The following is a 14216-nucleotide window of genomic DNA, read 5'->3' as shown; positions in this document are numbered from 1 at the left end:
AATCTGTATTAAAAACAGTCCCCTTATTGTCAAGCTATGGAGGAACGGGGGGAACACAAACTTTCTATTAGCAATTTGGGTAGAGTTTGTCGATTCAGCTGAGGTACTTCGCACAAAGTTTGTCCAGGACTTCGAACCATCGATACATCCCTGGAGGGCACACCGAGTTGCGGCTGAGGACAAAACGCAAAGGCCAGCAGAGCCAACCAAGACCCCTACACAATCCCCTTCTCTTCCCACGCCTTGCCTTTAACATTAATCCCTTCCCTACTAACCCCGAGTAGGCCGCGGGTAATCGGCTCCCCTCCCACTAACATTTACACACAAGATCCTCTGTAATTATTAAGTCAAATGTAATTACAAAAGCCGACTCGGTCCTAACCAGGTCCCAGTACCGAAAAGGACCTAATAAAAATAATTTTATGAAAAAAAAAAAAAATCCCTGGAGGGCAGTCAAACACAGGCATAAAACATAAAATTGACAGCATGGAACCACCCCGCTGACAGCCGGCAGTAGCATAAACTGTTTACATACGCAGAGACCGAGCATAAAAATCAGTATCGTAAGATAAAAATGTAAATGTTACCAAAAGTTCACATAAATACCTTAGAATAACATTAACATAACTACTAGTCTCTACGTGCAACAGAAATTGTGGTTTAATGTCTGTTTAATCATAACTATTAAGAGAATCACAAGCAAAATGGTACACTTTTGCAAGCTTTGTCAGCTGCTGCACAAAAACATGGACTCCATAGAGTGCGATAGCAGCAACGTCTGGCTGCTCGAGTCGGTCTTCAAGCTGAAGATCGTCCCGGTCAACGGGCGGGTCGAGCCGATCTGCCAGAGCTGCATCCGCAAGTACAACAAAGTCATGCGCCGCAAGCGAAAGGAAAACGGAGGCTTTCCGATATCCCAGAACCAGATCTTCCCGATCTCGACGACCACGACGACGGTCACCTCGTCGACGCAGCTGGTCATGATGCAGCGGCAGGAGCAGTTGGCAACGCAGAATCAGGGACTTGTCGGGGGGACTGGCCAGCACAGGGAGGAGGACTCGTCGACGGAAACGTCGATTGTGACGGCCAACAGCTTTCAGCTGAACATTACGGGCGCGGCAGCTGTTTACAGGACCGGACGTGGGTCTTCGGATGAGGATAGTTCGGCTGGGAAGAGTAGCGACGTTGACGATGACGACGATGACGATGATGATGATGGTAGGGAGGACGTGGTCGGAGACAGCGATGACGATAGTTGTGGTTCCAGCGAATGTTGTAGTGACGGATCGGAGGATAGTAGCTCCAGTTGTAGCAGTTCCAGTGTGAGCGAGAGTTCCTCAGAGACCAGAACCAGTTTGGTGATTGATGAATCGATACAGGGCAGTGAAGAGATGTCGCAGGATGTGCCCGTGAAAACCAATGGAATTAATTCAGAGGTTGATCAGGGTGAGAAACCTGAACTAATAGTGATGAAGGGGTCGAAAAAGAAAGATTTTTCCCATGTTTGCGGGGTATGTGGAAAGGTTTTCCGTAAAATTGGCTATCTTCGTGTTCATGTAAGAACACACACGGGGAGAAGCCATTTGCCTGTGACGTGTGCTTCAAGAGCTTCACGCAGGCTTCTAGTCTGAATATTCATAAGCGATTGCACAGCAACATCAAGCCCTACGTATGCCAAGTGTGCGGCGCAGAGTTTACCAGTTCTGGAAATTTTCGTGTTCATATGCGAATACACTCACAAGATCGCAAATACAGCTGTAGCTACTGTGACAAGACCTTTGTTCAACTCACCTCGAAGAAATTACACGAAAGGATTCACAACAATATCAAACCCCATGTCTGCAAGATATGCATGAAAGCCTTCTCCAACATCAGTAATCTACACGTGCATTCAAGAACGCACAACAACCTCAAGCCATACAAATGCCATATATGCGAACGCAACTTTACGCAATCTCAAACACTCAAGACGCACATCTTGTCCACCCACACGAATGAAAAGAAATTCAACTGCGATAAATGTTCCAAAGGATACGCCACGCTTTCTAACCTCAAAAACCACCTCAATAGTCATTTGCAAAAGAAACCGTATGAATGTAACGAGTGCGGCCGGCGATTCACGCAGAAAAGTTCCCTCAAAACGCACCTGGACTCCCATCGGTCCGATCGCGACCCGATCCGGTGTGACCCATGCGGCCAGGAGTTCCCAACTCCGACCGCTCTCTACGCTCACCGTCGGACCGTCCACAAAACGCAGAAAAAGACCCCAGAGAACGCCACGACGTACGATTGTTCGCGGTGTGGTAGGAGCTTCAAACAGCTGCGATGGTTCCGGACGCACATGAAGCGGGAACATCACCAGGATGTGGACGAGGGGACGACGACGACGACTGAGAAAAAGAGTTCCAACAAGATCACCATCGATGGGGTTGATATCGAGGAGGTTGAAGAACCGGACCAGCCGGATGAGCTGTCGAACTTTGAAGACTCGTTGGCGGGAGATGAGGGGGACGAGGAGACCAAAAGTGACTAGTTTTATGCCAAAGAAGTTGATAACAAGCATGCAATATGAGAAGTATACAATAAAAGATATATCATACCGATGAAAGTCGATTTTTATTTTATGTTTCGAAAACAAAGCGCATGCGTCGTGAAAAGACAGAAAGGAATCTTATTACATGTATTTTTACATATTTTAAAGTTTACAATAAATGTGTTTAAATTATTTTTGTATCAATTTAATTAAAGATTGTAATTTGTAATTTGTTGTTTTATTGGTTACGATAGCCTGTTAGTATAAACTGTGCATCAGGTCAAGGATTGTGACCAACGAATTATAATGTAGACGCGCTGTTGAAACACATTCCTTAAAATCTACTCAACCCCGTACTGCCGTTCTTCGCATATTTGTCCCAAGCAACAGTCCTGATTGCTCGAAATCACTCGCGAACACAAATCGAATGCTACCACATAAACCGTTACTAAATAATCTCTCTTGAATCTCTCTTCTGCTCTCCCTCTCTTTCTGATCGGCTTAGACTCAGAGCTGATTCAAATCATCTGCGATCGGCTGTGTTTTGATCATTGATTAAATTGCTTAAAATCTTTGTTATCAAAATTTCTACAATTTCTTTGTTTGGTCAACATCAAAGATACATTTGACAGCAACCTCCACCATGCAAAATTCAAATTGACCGCAAACTTTGGTAGAGCAGGCCAAACGAGTGCCTCGCTGGTATTTTGTTGATTTTGTTAACATCGCTCCTCTCTGTGAGGCCATGAAACTCACAACGTATTTTAAGGAAGCTGAGCGAAGCGATCGGACCAATCGCTGGATGCTTGCGAATCGTGGTAGCGTTGATCGTGGTACGATTGATTTAAACAGATATAAATGGCATTTTGATCTTTTTTTTTCTAAGAGTATAAAAAAATCGACAAAAAAAATACATGGGACGGTTATGCGTAGAGCGGTAGTGTTCCTGCAAACACCTGTTGCTTGAAAATCCAACAAAGTGCCAAATCTACAGATAAAATGCCTGGTCCGACACGCAATCCGTTATATTTAACCCTTTCGTCGCAGTTATTGATCAAATATTGGTTAAAATTTTGCACACTTTGTGAGAAACGGATGCTTTTCCACCCGGAGCTCCACCATGGAAATTGAAAATCTTCCGAATGAGGTAGGTCCTTCTCTTGTGTAGACTCAATCCTTATCATCGAATCCTTCCAGCTCCTGGAGAAAATCTTCTACTACCTCCCGGTGGAAGACTTGGAAAGTGCCGCTCTGGTATGTCTCCCCTGGAAGGCAATCATATTGAGCGTAATTATTCCGAAATCCGTTCCGATTCACATCAAACCCGTCCATCCGGTGACGCACCAGCTCAATCTGGTTCCCGCGATGCTGTCGGCGCAGATGATGAACCCGTTCGCCAAGTCTCACTACAAGCTGACTATTTCCGATGCGGACCTTCCACAAACCCCCGAGTTTATCGATTTCTTTCGCCAGTGTGGACCAAACCTCAAATCACTCGCGCTGCAAGTGATGCGTCTCACGGAACCGATTCTCCAGGCGTTTCCATACTTGCACAACCTCGAAGAGTTACGGCTCACCACCGAGTCGGACGAGCCGTACGGCCAGCGACCGCAGAATCCAGAGATCTACCTTGCTTCGCTTAAAAATCTTAAATCGTTGAAGCTTCACCTCGCAAACTATTTCATCCTGCAGAATGCTTCCCTCCTGAACTCAGCTCCCTTGACCACCATCTGCTTCGAGCGCTTCGAAGCGGAACTGCACCAGTTGAAGCCCTTCCTGCAAAATCACTCCGGAACGCTTCGCAATCTGACCGTTCGAGTGGAGGAGATGAAGCCCTTTCTGCACTTTTAAACTCGCTTCCAAAGCTGAAACTGCGCAAGCTCGACGTGAAGAGTGCCGGCAACGAGGACGACTTCACCGACGCGCTCGTCATGCTGTTTGACCAGCAGCCCCAGCTGCGGATTCTCCGCATCGGTTCCGAACTGTCGCTGCGAGCCGTCGCGGCCATTCCCAAGACGCTGTTCGAGCTGGAAGAGCTGGAACTGATCGCCGAGAGTATCCACAACTGCAAGGCGTTCGGCCAGCTGAAGAAGCTGCGCAAGCTGAACATGATCCTGTACGACGTGCGGGCTTGGGACGAGACGGCGTCGCTCGAGAGCGTGGTGGAGCTGTCGCTGTCGGTCACCTTTCCGCTGATATCACCGGCCATCTTCTGTTCGTTCCCGAACGCGAAGCGGTTTTATTTGGAGGATGTCGACGATGACACGCTGATGCGGGACATAATCGTCGTTCGGACGTTGATGGAGAAGGTGCAGTCGGTGGAGCATCTGGACCTGGAGAACTATGTGGTACGTATCGGGTAGCGAGTCCGGATTCAAACTCAACGAATTCGCCTTTCAGCTGAAGGAGCGTGAAATCCTCAATGACAGCGTTGATCACTTCGACCGCATCGAGGGACTTCGTTCGCTGCGGTACAGTTGCCGGGACATGTCGGACGCATCGCTACTGACGATGGCCCTTCCCGAACTTCGCGAACTGTACCTCACGCACTGTCCGCGCGTTTCGTTCAAGGGGATATCCTTCTTGACGCGCAATTGTCCCCTGCTGGAGTCGCTGCAGTTTGAGTACAACAAGGAGGGATTCAACGACGATTGTATCGATATCATTACGCGGAAGCTGCCGCGACTTCGTCGATTGGTTCTCGTCAACTTGAAGGAGCTAACCAACGAGACGGTGCTGTCTATCGTGGCCAATTGCAAGAGATTGAGGGTAAGGTTGCAGTACAAAACCGTTGAAGCTTTCTAAAATTTGTTATCAATCACATCAGGAATTGACCTTCTCGTACTGCGTTGGGATCACCATGGAGAAAGCGGAAGCGATCGAAAAGTTGAGCTCGCTGAAGACGCTGCGCAATCTGGTCTACAGCTGAACTGTGTACGCAGGGCAGTTTAACTCGTTGGTTTGTAGAAGAACAAGAAAATGAACAAGCTTTGCTTATCAGCACTCGAAAAAAGTATTACTTCTGGTTGGTATGTCTCATTAGAAGAAAACTAGTAACTCGCCTAGCATAAATGTTGATTGATTTTGGCATATGAAAATATATTTGGCAATAAAGAGATGCAAAGTTAATACTTATAGACAGTAAATAAATTAAAATTACTTTTCCAAGGGCACAACTATTCCAAGTAACGTTCTGAAATCCTCGCAGGCAAAATGGTGCATTCTATCGCAGCTTTGATCGTTGGCAGTGCTGACAGTGCTCGACGTTGTTCTCGTTATCCGGGTTATCCCAGCGCCAGTTTATAAAAGTGACCTTCTTTCCGGTGGCATGCCAACAGAACGTTCCGGTGAATGCTTTATTTCATTTACTACGGTGTCGTTCCTGTGAATTCGTTATGGCCAATAGTTTTCCGATGGAAGAACAGTACTCGTTCGCCTGATGCCAGTTGACCTATAATTTTTATTTATTACAAGATAAACCCGACAAACTTCGTCTTGTAATTTTTTCGTTTATTGAAATTTTTAGCTTGTTTGCTTATTCCGCCTCCTGTGATCAAAATTAGATTTTAAGCAACTTTTCCCAAACAATCTGCAGATTTTCCGGAAGCGGTACCAGAGTGGCCAAAGACGTCACTTTTAGGCGTAAAAATCTTCCTTGGACTTATACGAACCCAACGTAACAAAGAGTACCTCGATCCGACACTCCGTATTAAACTGATTCGCGTTTGAACAAAGCCGTCGAAATTTTATATAAGATACAAGCTAAACCCGACAAACTTGGTCTTGTCTCCTTTTCTGCATTTTGACGTACTGAGCTCGTTTGCTTATTCAGCCTCCTGTGATCAAAATGTGATATGTGATAAATGTGATCCAGTGTCAATTAGTTAGCGTATAAACCTTCCGTGGACTTATACCCAACGCAGTAAAAAGAACACCGATCCGTTGTTCCGTATTGAACTGATTCGCGTTCGAACAAAACCATCGAAAGTTTATATATATATACAGCAATTCCATTTGAAAAGAGCCTAAACCGAAAAAAAAGTTCTCCGATCGGGCTCAAATTTTTTCTGGGGGTTCCTTGGCCAAAATAATTAGACCCGTATTTTTTTGTTTGGCCATTAGGGTGACCTACATCGTGCTAGGGTGGTCCGAAAAATGGCAATTTTCGTCATTTTTCGCAAAAACCACTTTTTTCGAAAAATCATATCTCCCCGCCATTTCATCCGATTTTAGCTGTCTTAGACGCAAAAGAAAGGTGATGAGTTTGGCTATTTGAGAAAAATAGTAAAAAGTTCCAAAAATCTAGCTTAACTATTGAAAAAGTCGTATGAAAACTTAAAATGGCGTTTTGACCGTGTCTGGACCAAAGAGCCTATGTCTGAAAATATTTTTATCGGATTCCTCGGAAAATTTCACATAAAATATCAAAAAATTGGCGATGTCGAACCGTACGTTTACAAGATATGATTTTTTGAAAAAAAAAACTGAGTTTTTCGACGCGCCACGCGCAAAAACAGGAAAATGACGAAATCGGCAAAAAATGAACTTTTTTCACTAAAACTGCGATAACTTAAAAATTTCAGCGATGACCTATACATGTCTGGGTATCAAAATTTTTGTAATTGAAAGACGCAACTTTTGGTACCCAGACATGTATAGGTCATTGACGAGACGCGGTTTCGGGGTAGAAAAATAAAACACTACTTGTCGCGTTGGTAGTCTAGTTGAGAGAGAGCATATATTTCTGTGGAATGTACAATTTAGGTTGGTTCAGACGAGAGCACTCATGAGAGTGCTGAGAGAGTGAGTGGCGCTGGACATCACAACTCCTTTTCCCTTAAAAAACTTCATACATAAATCGAATACACTAAAATGTGTTTAAAATCTTCTTATTTCTTGAAAGAAAATGAATTCCAACAAACTAAATTCAGTATGCTAATAATTAATTCCTAGCGCAAATTCACTTGACTAATTAAAAATATTTGAAATCCACTTTTGTTTCTTCTTAATCTGCCTCGTAGACCTCCGGATCGGCCGTGTTTCTCGTACCGGCTGCCGCTGATCAACTTCTTCCGACAGTGACGATTCACCCATCGGATCATCTTCGAAAATCGAGGACTCTGCTGCGAATCCATAAAAATCCGAATCATTGTCGGAATCTTCAAACTCATGCTCTCTGCGCCGCTTGCTGGTTGGTGGTGGTTGCGATTTGGAAAAACTCTCTCTGCGGAAAACAATGTTGGGTTGTTTCCGGCGAGTATTCTGCGGAATTTTGATTTGGCGTTTATGCGCCGAAAGTACTCTGCCGCCAAGAGAGATCTGTAAAATATTTGCAGATATATGCATTAGAAATTTGGCTGGTAACCATCTTCTTGTGTCAGTTGGGTTAATGTTTTTGTAATAAATCAGATCTCCATTCTTCAGACTAGTGAATTGTTCTGTTAGACTATCATCATTAATGTTTACAGTGTTATCATCTTGCGATTTCGTCAAATTGTGTTTAAAATTGTGTTTAGGGTTAATCAAATCCAATAAGGTTTTTGGTTTGTAGGAGAGCATTTTTTCAGAAGGAAAATTGTGATCTTTGGCTAAGCATGTGTTCCTGTAATTAAATAGAAAATTGCTAATTTGCTCATCGATATCCAACCTCCTTGTGTCAGGATCCAGGAGAAACTTTTTGAGAACCTCTTTCACCAAACGAACTGATCGCTCTGCCTGTCCGTTGCTCTCGGGATGATATGGTGGACTTTTCATGACCTTTACACCTTGTTTTTCAAAAAAACTAACAAAAGCTTCAGCATTAAATGGTGGTCCACCATCTGTCACCAAAACGTCCGGCAGCCCGAACCTGGCAAAAATCCCAAGAAACACTTTGATAACCTTTCTGTGATCAGTACCGTTCCTCATGTACTCCAACTCGATCCACTTGGTGAAACTGTCAATTACAACCAAAAAAACCTTCTTCTCAAAATAAAAAAAATCTGCATGGATCCTGCTAAATGGTTTCGTTGTTGGTATCCAATTTGAGTAAGGTGCTTTCCTGGTAACAGCTGTTGTTTCATGACAAACTTTACAAGATTTGACAAAATCTTCAATATCTCCATTCATGCCGTACCAGTAAACAGTCCTTCTCGCGAGCTGTTTGATTTTGTTTATGCCAGAATGATTTTTGTGCAAAAGTTTCAAAATTTGTTCCCTCATGACCTCGGGAACGATGACACGATCCTGAAACAGCACACATCCATCGACTTCTTCAAGATCTCTGTGCAAGGAGTAGATATCTCTAAAACGTTTCTCCATACGATCAGGCCATCCTTCACGCATGTACTTTAAAATCAACAAAATAAACTCATCCTTGCTAGATTCTTTAGCAATAATCTTATAGTCGACTGGAAACTCATGGCTAAAATTTAAGTTCTTCACAAAATCAAAACACAACTCCCTTGGAACCTCCTGAGATAAAGGAAATCGAGAGCAAAAATCAGCATTTCCCATTTTAGCTGCAGGTCGATACAAAATTTCATATTCATAAATTGCCATTTCATGAACATATCTCTGCAAGCGTGTAACATAAATCGAATTTCGTCCTTCTTTACCAAAAATGGCAATCAAAGGCTTATGGTCAGTATAAATCTTAAATTCTTTCCCGTACAAAAATTTGTGAAACTTTTTCACAGTGCTTACCACCGCTAGAGCTTCGAGGTGTAAAATTGGATAGTTTTTCTCTGCGTTGTTCAGAGTAAAAGAAGTAAAACTGATGGGTTTTTCTTCACCGTTCACCTCATGTGCAATTACACCCCCAATTCCGTACGAGCAAGCATCAGTGACCACTACAACGGGCTTGTCAGGGTCAAAATATTCCAAAACATTGGGCTTCAACAAAAATTGTTTACAATCATTGAAGACTTGATTGCATTCCTGGGACCACTCAAATCTGACGTTCTTCTTCAAAAGATTGTACAAGGTGTGAAAACGAGGAGATAAATTGGGAATGAACTTAGAATAAAAAGTAATCAAACCCAAAAAAGCCTTAAGTTCTGAAACATTTCGTGGAGCTTTCGCTTCGCGAATAGTTTCGACTTTATCTGGACAAGGGAGCAGACCTTGGTCTGTCAAAATGTGTCCCAAATATGGCAAACGTTTTACAAAAAAATTGCATTTCTTTAGATTAACTTTTATGTTAGCCTTAGCTAATCTCTCCAAGACTAAATAAAGTTTCCCTCTGCAGTCTTCAAAATTATCTCCTGCAATCAGTACGTCATCCAGGTAGCAAAAAACACCGGAAATTCCGTGCAAAATTTTATCCATAATCTTTTGGAAAATAGATGCGCTCGACGAAGCTCCTTGTGGCAGCCTGTTGTAAATGTAAAGACCTTTAATTGTGTTTATGACCATAATTTCCCTCGATTTGTCAGAAAGTAAAAGTTGCGTGTATGCGCCAGCTAAATCAAGCGCACAGAAAATTTTTGAACCAGAAAGTGCGGCAAAAAGATCTTGTGCCAGTGGAAGCGGGTATGTATTCGGTACAATCACCTTGTTGATCGACACTTTGCAGTCAATGACCAAACGTATACTCTGATCTTTCTTTATAATAACTACAACAGGTGAAGCCCATTCCGACGCCTCCACAGGTGTAATAATGCCGTCTTTCTCCAAACAATCAAGATAATCAATAACTTTCTGTCTCAAACGCAAAGGAACATTGTATGCTTTTTTAAAAATGGGTGTATTATGCTTTAAAACCAAATCTCCTACAAAACCCTTAATTGGACTTGAAAAATCCTTGTCAAATACTGTAGAGAACTTACTCTTCAAATCAACAACAACACTATCATTCTCGACAGCATGCACACCTTGTGCAGGTAAAGATGGTCGTGAAAAAGCTGATCTCCAGTTGCTGTAGAAGACGTCCAGCCATGTCCTTCCCATGAGCGGGATGAAATCCATCTCGCAACGCAAGATGACAAGATCCAATTGTTGTTGCACACCATCTAAACGAGCATTTACCGTCACTTTTCCCAACACAGTCAGCCTCTTGCCGTCTATCACTACTAACCGCTTGTTACAAGGCTTAACGACAAGATTACGAAAGTTTCTGTTAAACAAATCCTCAGAGATAACACTCTCGGCTGATCCACAATCAATCTCCATGGTCATACGTCTGTTTTCCAGGAGAGGTTCAACATAACACGGTTCGTTGATCTTGTTGACAGACGAAATCATCATGCAGGCCATATCGTCGTCGTCACTGTGCAAGTCCTTCTTCAAACGCTTAAAAAGACCGTTGCCACTTGAAGAAGGTTTAGGAGAATCAACAAATTTAACACTTTGTTTAGGTTTACGCGGACTACGATTAGTAAGACGATAGCAAAATTTCCTAGTGTGTCCGTTCTTCTTACAAAACGTACAGAAAAGGTTGGCTTCCCAGAATCACTCTTGTTCTTGTTCCTATCGCTCGAAAAAGAACGAGTTCTGTTGTTACTTCTGCTCCTGTTCCGGTAACCTCCCTTGTTCGGTGTACGATCCGGTCTTCTTCCCAAACGATTCACCAAGCTACTTCTACCATCATCTCCATTGTTCAGAATCCTCGTGCGGTTCGACGACAACTCCTGATTGAGTATCATCTTCTCCGCCTTGTCCGCCGTCAAGTTGTCCTCGTCGAACAACCTTTTTTGTAAACCTCTATCAAACACTCCCATGACAAGCACATCTCTAATGGCTCTGTCCCTAAAATCACCGAAACAGCACCGTTCGGCTAAAACCTTGACCGACAACACATAATCTTCGGCCTTCTCGTGTTGACCTTGCTTCCTGGACCAAAACTTGAAACTATGAATCACTTCTGAATCACTTTTATCGTAATGCTTTTTCAGTTTGTCTGTTATTGTGTCATAGCTCAAATCTTTTAAATTTTCACCAGGGAAAAGTTTTTTCAACATTGTATACACCTCCTGGCCGCAGATGGCCAAAAACGATGTTTTATAATCAGTCTTATTCAATTTATTGTGGAGAAAAATCCACTCCAGTTGTTCCAAGTATTGACTAAATGGAATTGAACCGGGCAAATAAGGTTCGGTGGTAGCCGTCAAAGACATCCTTGAATAAATAAGTTAAACACAAAATAAAAAAAAATCAATCGCAAAATAGCACCAACAAAAAAAAAATACACAAAAAAACAGAAACAATATCACGTACCTTTGATCTCGTTGGCCAGCAGTACAAAAAATCCTCGTCTTTGCACAGACGGATCAAACAAAACTCCACCAAAAAAATCGCAACCAACACACCGTGCAAGCTTCGCCGCCGCCTCTGATGTCACCACACCACCACAGCAACCACAGCGACTCTGCTCAAGCCGCCGCCGCCGCCGAATTGTTCACCACTACAGCCACACCAGCAGCTCTGCTCCAGCCGCCGCCGCCGTTGGGATGTTTACCACTACAGCCACACGACAAACGCTTAAATTGCCGCTGCCGCCGCCGTTTGATTTGTTCACCAACACCCAAGCAGTGTAATCGTGTAACAAAAGAGAACTTTCACCCTCTCTCTCTCCACACTGCAATGGAGGTTCAAACAAAAGAGAAGAAACAAAAATCAGCGCTCGGAATAAAATGGTGGACTTTGGCGTCCCCACGAGCTTTAAACAAAGAAAAATTGAATTTCCTTTGAAAAAATAGCACTAGTCACTAATTAGCGCTAATTTCTACTGGGGCAACTCAGATAAAAAAAAAAACGCACACGCGAGAAAAAAAAAATCTGGATGAAAACGTAAAACTTTGCACCCAGCGAAATTTTCTTCTTTTCTTGTAGCACCGAAACCACTTACGGTAAAAAATCAGCAAAATTATCGCCGACACGCGCTTTATAAGTTCAATAATCAAAAATATACTTTTATCCTAATCGTCGCCAGTTGACGAGACGCGGTTTCGGGGTAGAAAAATAAAACACTACTTGTCGCGTTGGTAGTCTAGTTGAGAGAGAGCATATATTTCTGTGGAATGTACAATTTAGGTTGGTTCAGACGAGAGCACTCATGAGAGTGCTGAGAGAGTGAGTGGCGCTGGACATCACAGTCATCGCTGAAATTTTTAAGTTATCGCAGTTTTAGTCAAAAAAGTTGATATTTTGCCGATTTCGTCATTTTCCTGTTTTTGCGCGTGGCGCGTCGAAAAACTCAATTTTTATTTTCAAAAAATCATATCTTGTAAACGTACGGTTCGACATCGGCAATTTTTTGATATTTTATGTGAAATTTTCCGAGGAATCCGATAAAAATATTTTCAGACATAGGCTCTTTGGTCCAGACACGGTCAAAACGCCATTTTAAGTTTTCATACGACTTTTTCAATAGTTAAGCTAGATTTTTGGAACTTTTTACTATTTTTCTCAAATAGCCAAACTCATCACCTTTCTTTTGCGTCTAAGATAGCTAAAATCGGATGAATTGGCGAGGAGATATGATTTTTCAAAAAAAGTGGTTTTTGCGAAAAATGACGAAAATTGCCATTTTTCGAACCACCCTAGCACGATGTAGGTCACCCTAATGGCCAAACAAAAAAATACGGGTCTAATTATTTTGGCCTAGGAACCCTCAAAAAAATTTTGAGCCCGATCGGAGAACTTTTTTTTCGGTTTAGGCTCTTTTCAAATGGAATTGCTGTATAGATAGATTATTACCCTTGAAGTCGCAAAACAGTTTCTAAAGACAACATCAACTGATAGACCGTTTGTTCACACTTCATATTCTGCTCTATTACATTGTTTGATGAAGTAATAATTACCAAATTCTTATTGTTTATCGAAATACAGTCCAGGACCGATTATCCGAAGGCCTCGGAAAAATTTCACTTCGGATAATCAAAACTTCGCATAATCGAATCACGAATCACGAATTTGATGTCAAAATTAAGAACTTCGGATAATTGACACTTTGGATAATCGAGTCTGGACTGTAATGGTTGCGGCCAATACTAACTTCGAAATCCGGTATGATGTAGCCCGCTTCAGTATGTTGGACCAAGACCAGCAAACAGGTCCCCAAAGTGAAGAGCACAGCGAATCGCTGCATAGCTTGCACAGAAAAAAAATGATGTTAATATTCATCAGGAAATGGTGACAGATGTTGTGGCAAAAAAATGATTAATTTTACCCCAGAAAATGATGAATTTTCATCAGTTTTTGATGAATATTCATCAGGTTCACAATTTTACTCATTTTTTATGTAATATTACTCAAAAATAGAGTTGATATTCAACCTACCAAATTTTCAACATTCCAAAATTCAACTTTTTTTTTCTGTGTGTTTTATGCACTGACTTCAAGTTCAAAGATTGTCCAACAGCTTCAGACTCTAGATGATGACTGATTTTTGTACTAAGTGCTATGCAATTTGTATACTTGTATTGAAATGCTTGTTATTAACGTGGAAAGTCACGTCCATTTTTGGGGACAGAAAAATATGCAAAACGTTTTAAATTATAACAGAAGCAATTTAAAAGAAAAACTGTACTGATTTCGTTCAGTATGCTGATAAAACAAGATTAATCATTTCATGCTATTCTACATATTTCCGTACAGAATTCAAAAACAACCACAAACTATACCCTTAAAATACCCGCCATTTCGAAACTCACCTGTCGCTCTATCCTTTTATCACCGTGCAAGTTCATGAACCAAACCCCAG

General features: G+C 42.2%; 4 protein-coding genes across 4 annotated transcripts; 2 read left to right on the top strand and 2 right to left on the bottom strand.

Moving 5' to 3' along the window:
- Positions 1 to 704: 704 nt before the first annotated feature.
- On the top strand, positions 705 to 2533 carry LOC6035202 (gastrula zinc finger protein XlCGF53.1). The gene is made up of 2 exons (XM_038267050.1): positions 705 to 1446; positions 2031 to 2533. The coding sequence occupies exons 1-2, from the start codon at positions 705 to 707 to the stop codon at positions 2531 to 2533; spliced, it is 1245 nt and encodes a 414-aa protein (XP_038122978.1).
- A 943-nt stretch (positions 2534 to 3476) lies between these two features.
- On the top strand, positions 3477 to 5668 carry LOC6035201. Its single transcript, XM_001845378.2, is given in 5 exon segments — positions 3477 to 3680; positions 3731 to 4376; positions 4379 to 4881; positions 4934 to 5302; positions 5361 to 5668. Coding segments are annotated over 5 exon segments (1647 nt in total). The 5' UTR covers positions 3477 to 3653; the 3' UTR covers positions 5463 to 5668.
- A 1572-nt stretch (positions 5669 to 7240) lies between these two features.
- Positions 7241 to 10944, bottom strand: LOC119768581. Its single transcript, XM_038258626.1, has 2 exons — positions 10342 to 10944; positions 7241 to 7852 (listed from the first exon to the last, which is right to left on the bottom strand). The coding sequence occupies exons 1-2, from the start codon at positions 10766 to 10768 to the stop codon at positions 7818 to 7820; spliced, it is 462 nt and encodes a 153-aa protein (XP_038114554.1). The 5' UTR covers positions 10769 to 10944; the 3' UTR covers positions 7241 to 7817.
- Positions 10872 to 12353, bottom strand: LOC6052808. Its single transcript, XM_038267015.1, has 3 exons — positions 11729 to 12353; positions 10942 to 11629; positions 10872 to 10880 (listed from the first exon to the last, which is right to left on the bottom strand). Exons 2-3 carry the CDS (start codon positions 11626 to 11628, stop codon positions 10872 to 10874), a joined length of 696 nt encoding a protein of 231 aa, XP_038122943.1. The 5' UTR covers position 11629; positions 11729 to 12353.
- Positions 12354 to 14216: the final 1863 nt, after the last annotated feature.

Source organism: Culex quinquefasciatus, chromosome 1 (assembly GCF_015732765.1).
Source record: "Culex quinquefasciatus strain JHB chromosome 1, VPISU_Cqui_1.0_pri_paternal, whole genome shotgun sequence".
NCBI lineage: Eukaryota > Metazoa > Arthropoda > Insecta > Diptera > Culicidae > Culex > Culex quinquefasciatus.
This window is presented reverse-complemented; position numbering and strand designations above follow the sequence as displayed.

Excerpts from the sequence above, each read along its gene's own strand:
- LOC6052808 (XM_038267015.1), bottom strand. The coding sequence starts at position 11,628 with ATGTCTTTGACGGCTACCACCGAACCTTATTTGCCCGGTTCAATTCCA.
- LOC119768581 (XM_038258626.1), bottom strand. The coding sequence starts at position 10,768 with ATGGCCTGCATGATGATTTCGTCTGTCAACAAGATCAACGAACCGTGT. Across the intron at positions 7,853-10,341 it reads TGTTGTTGTTGATTTGAAGA|ATCTCTCTTGGCGGCAGAGT; the intron begins GTAAGTTCTCTA and ends AATATTTTACAG.
- LOC6035202 (XM_038267050.1), top strand. The coding sequence starts at position 705 with ATGGTACACTTTTGCAAGCTTTGTCAGCTGCTGCACAAAAACATGGAC. Across the intron at positions 1,447-2,030 it reads TAATTCAGAGGTTGATCAGG|GATACGCCACGCTTTCTAAC; the intron begins GTGAGAAACCTG and ends AATGTTCCAAAG.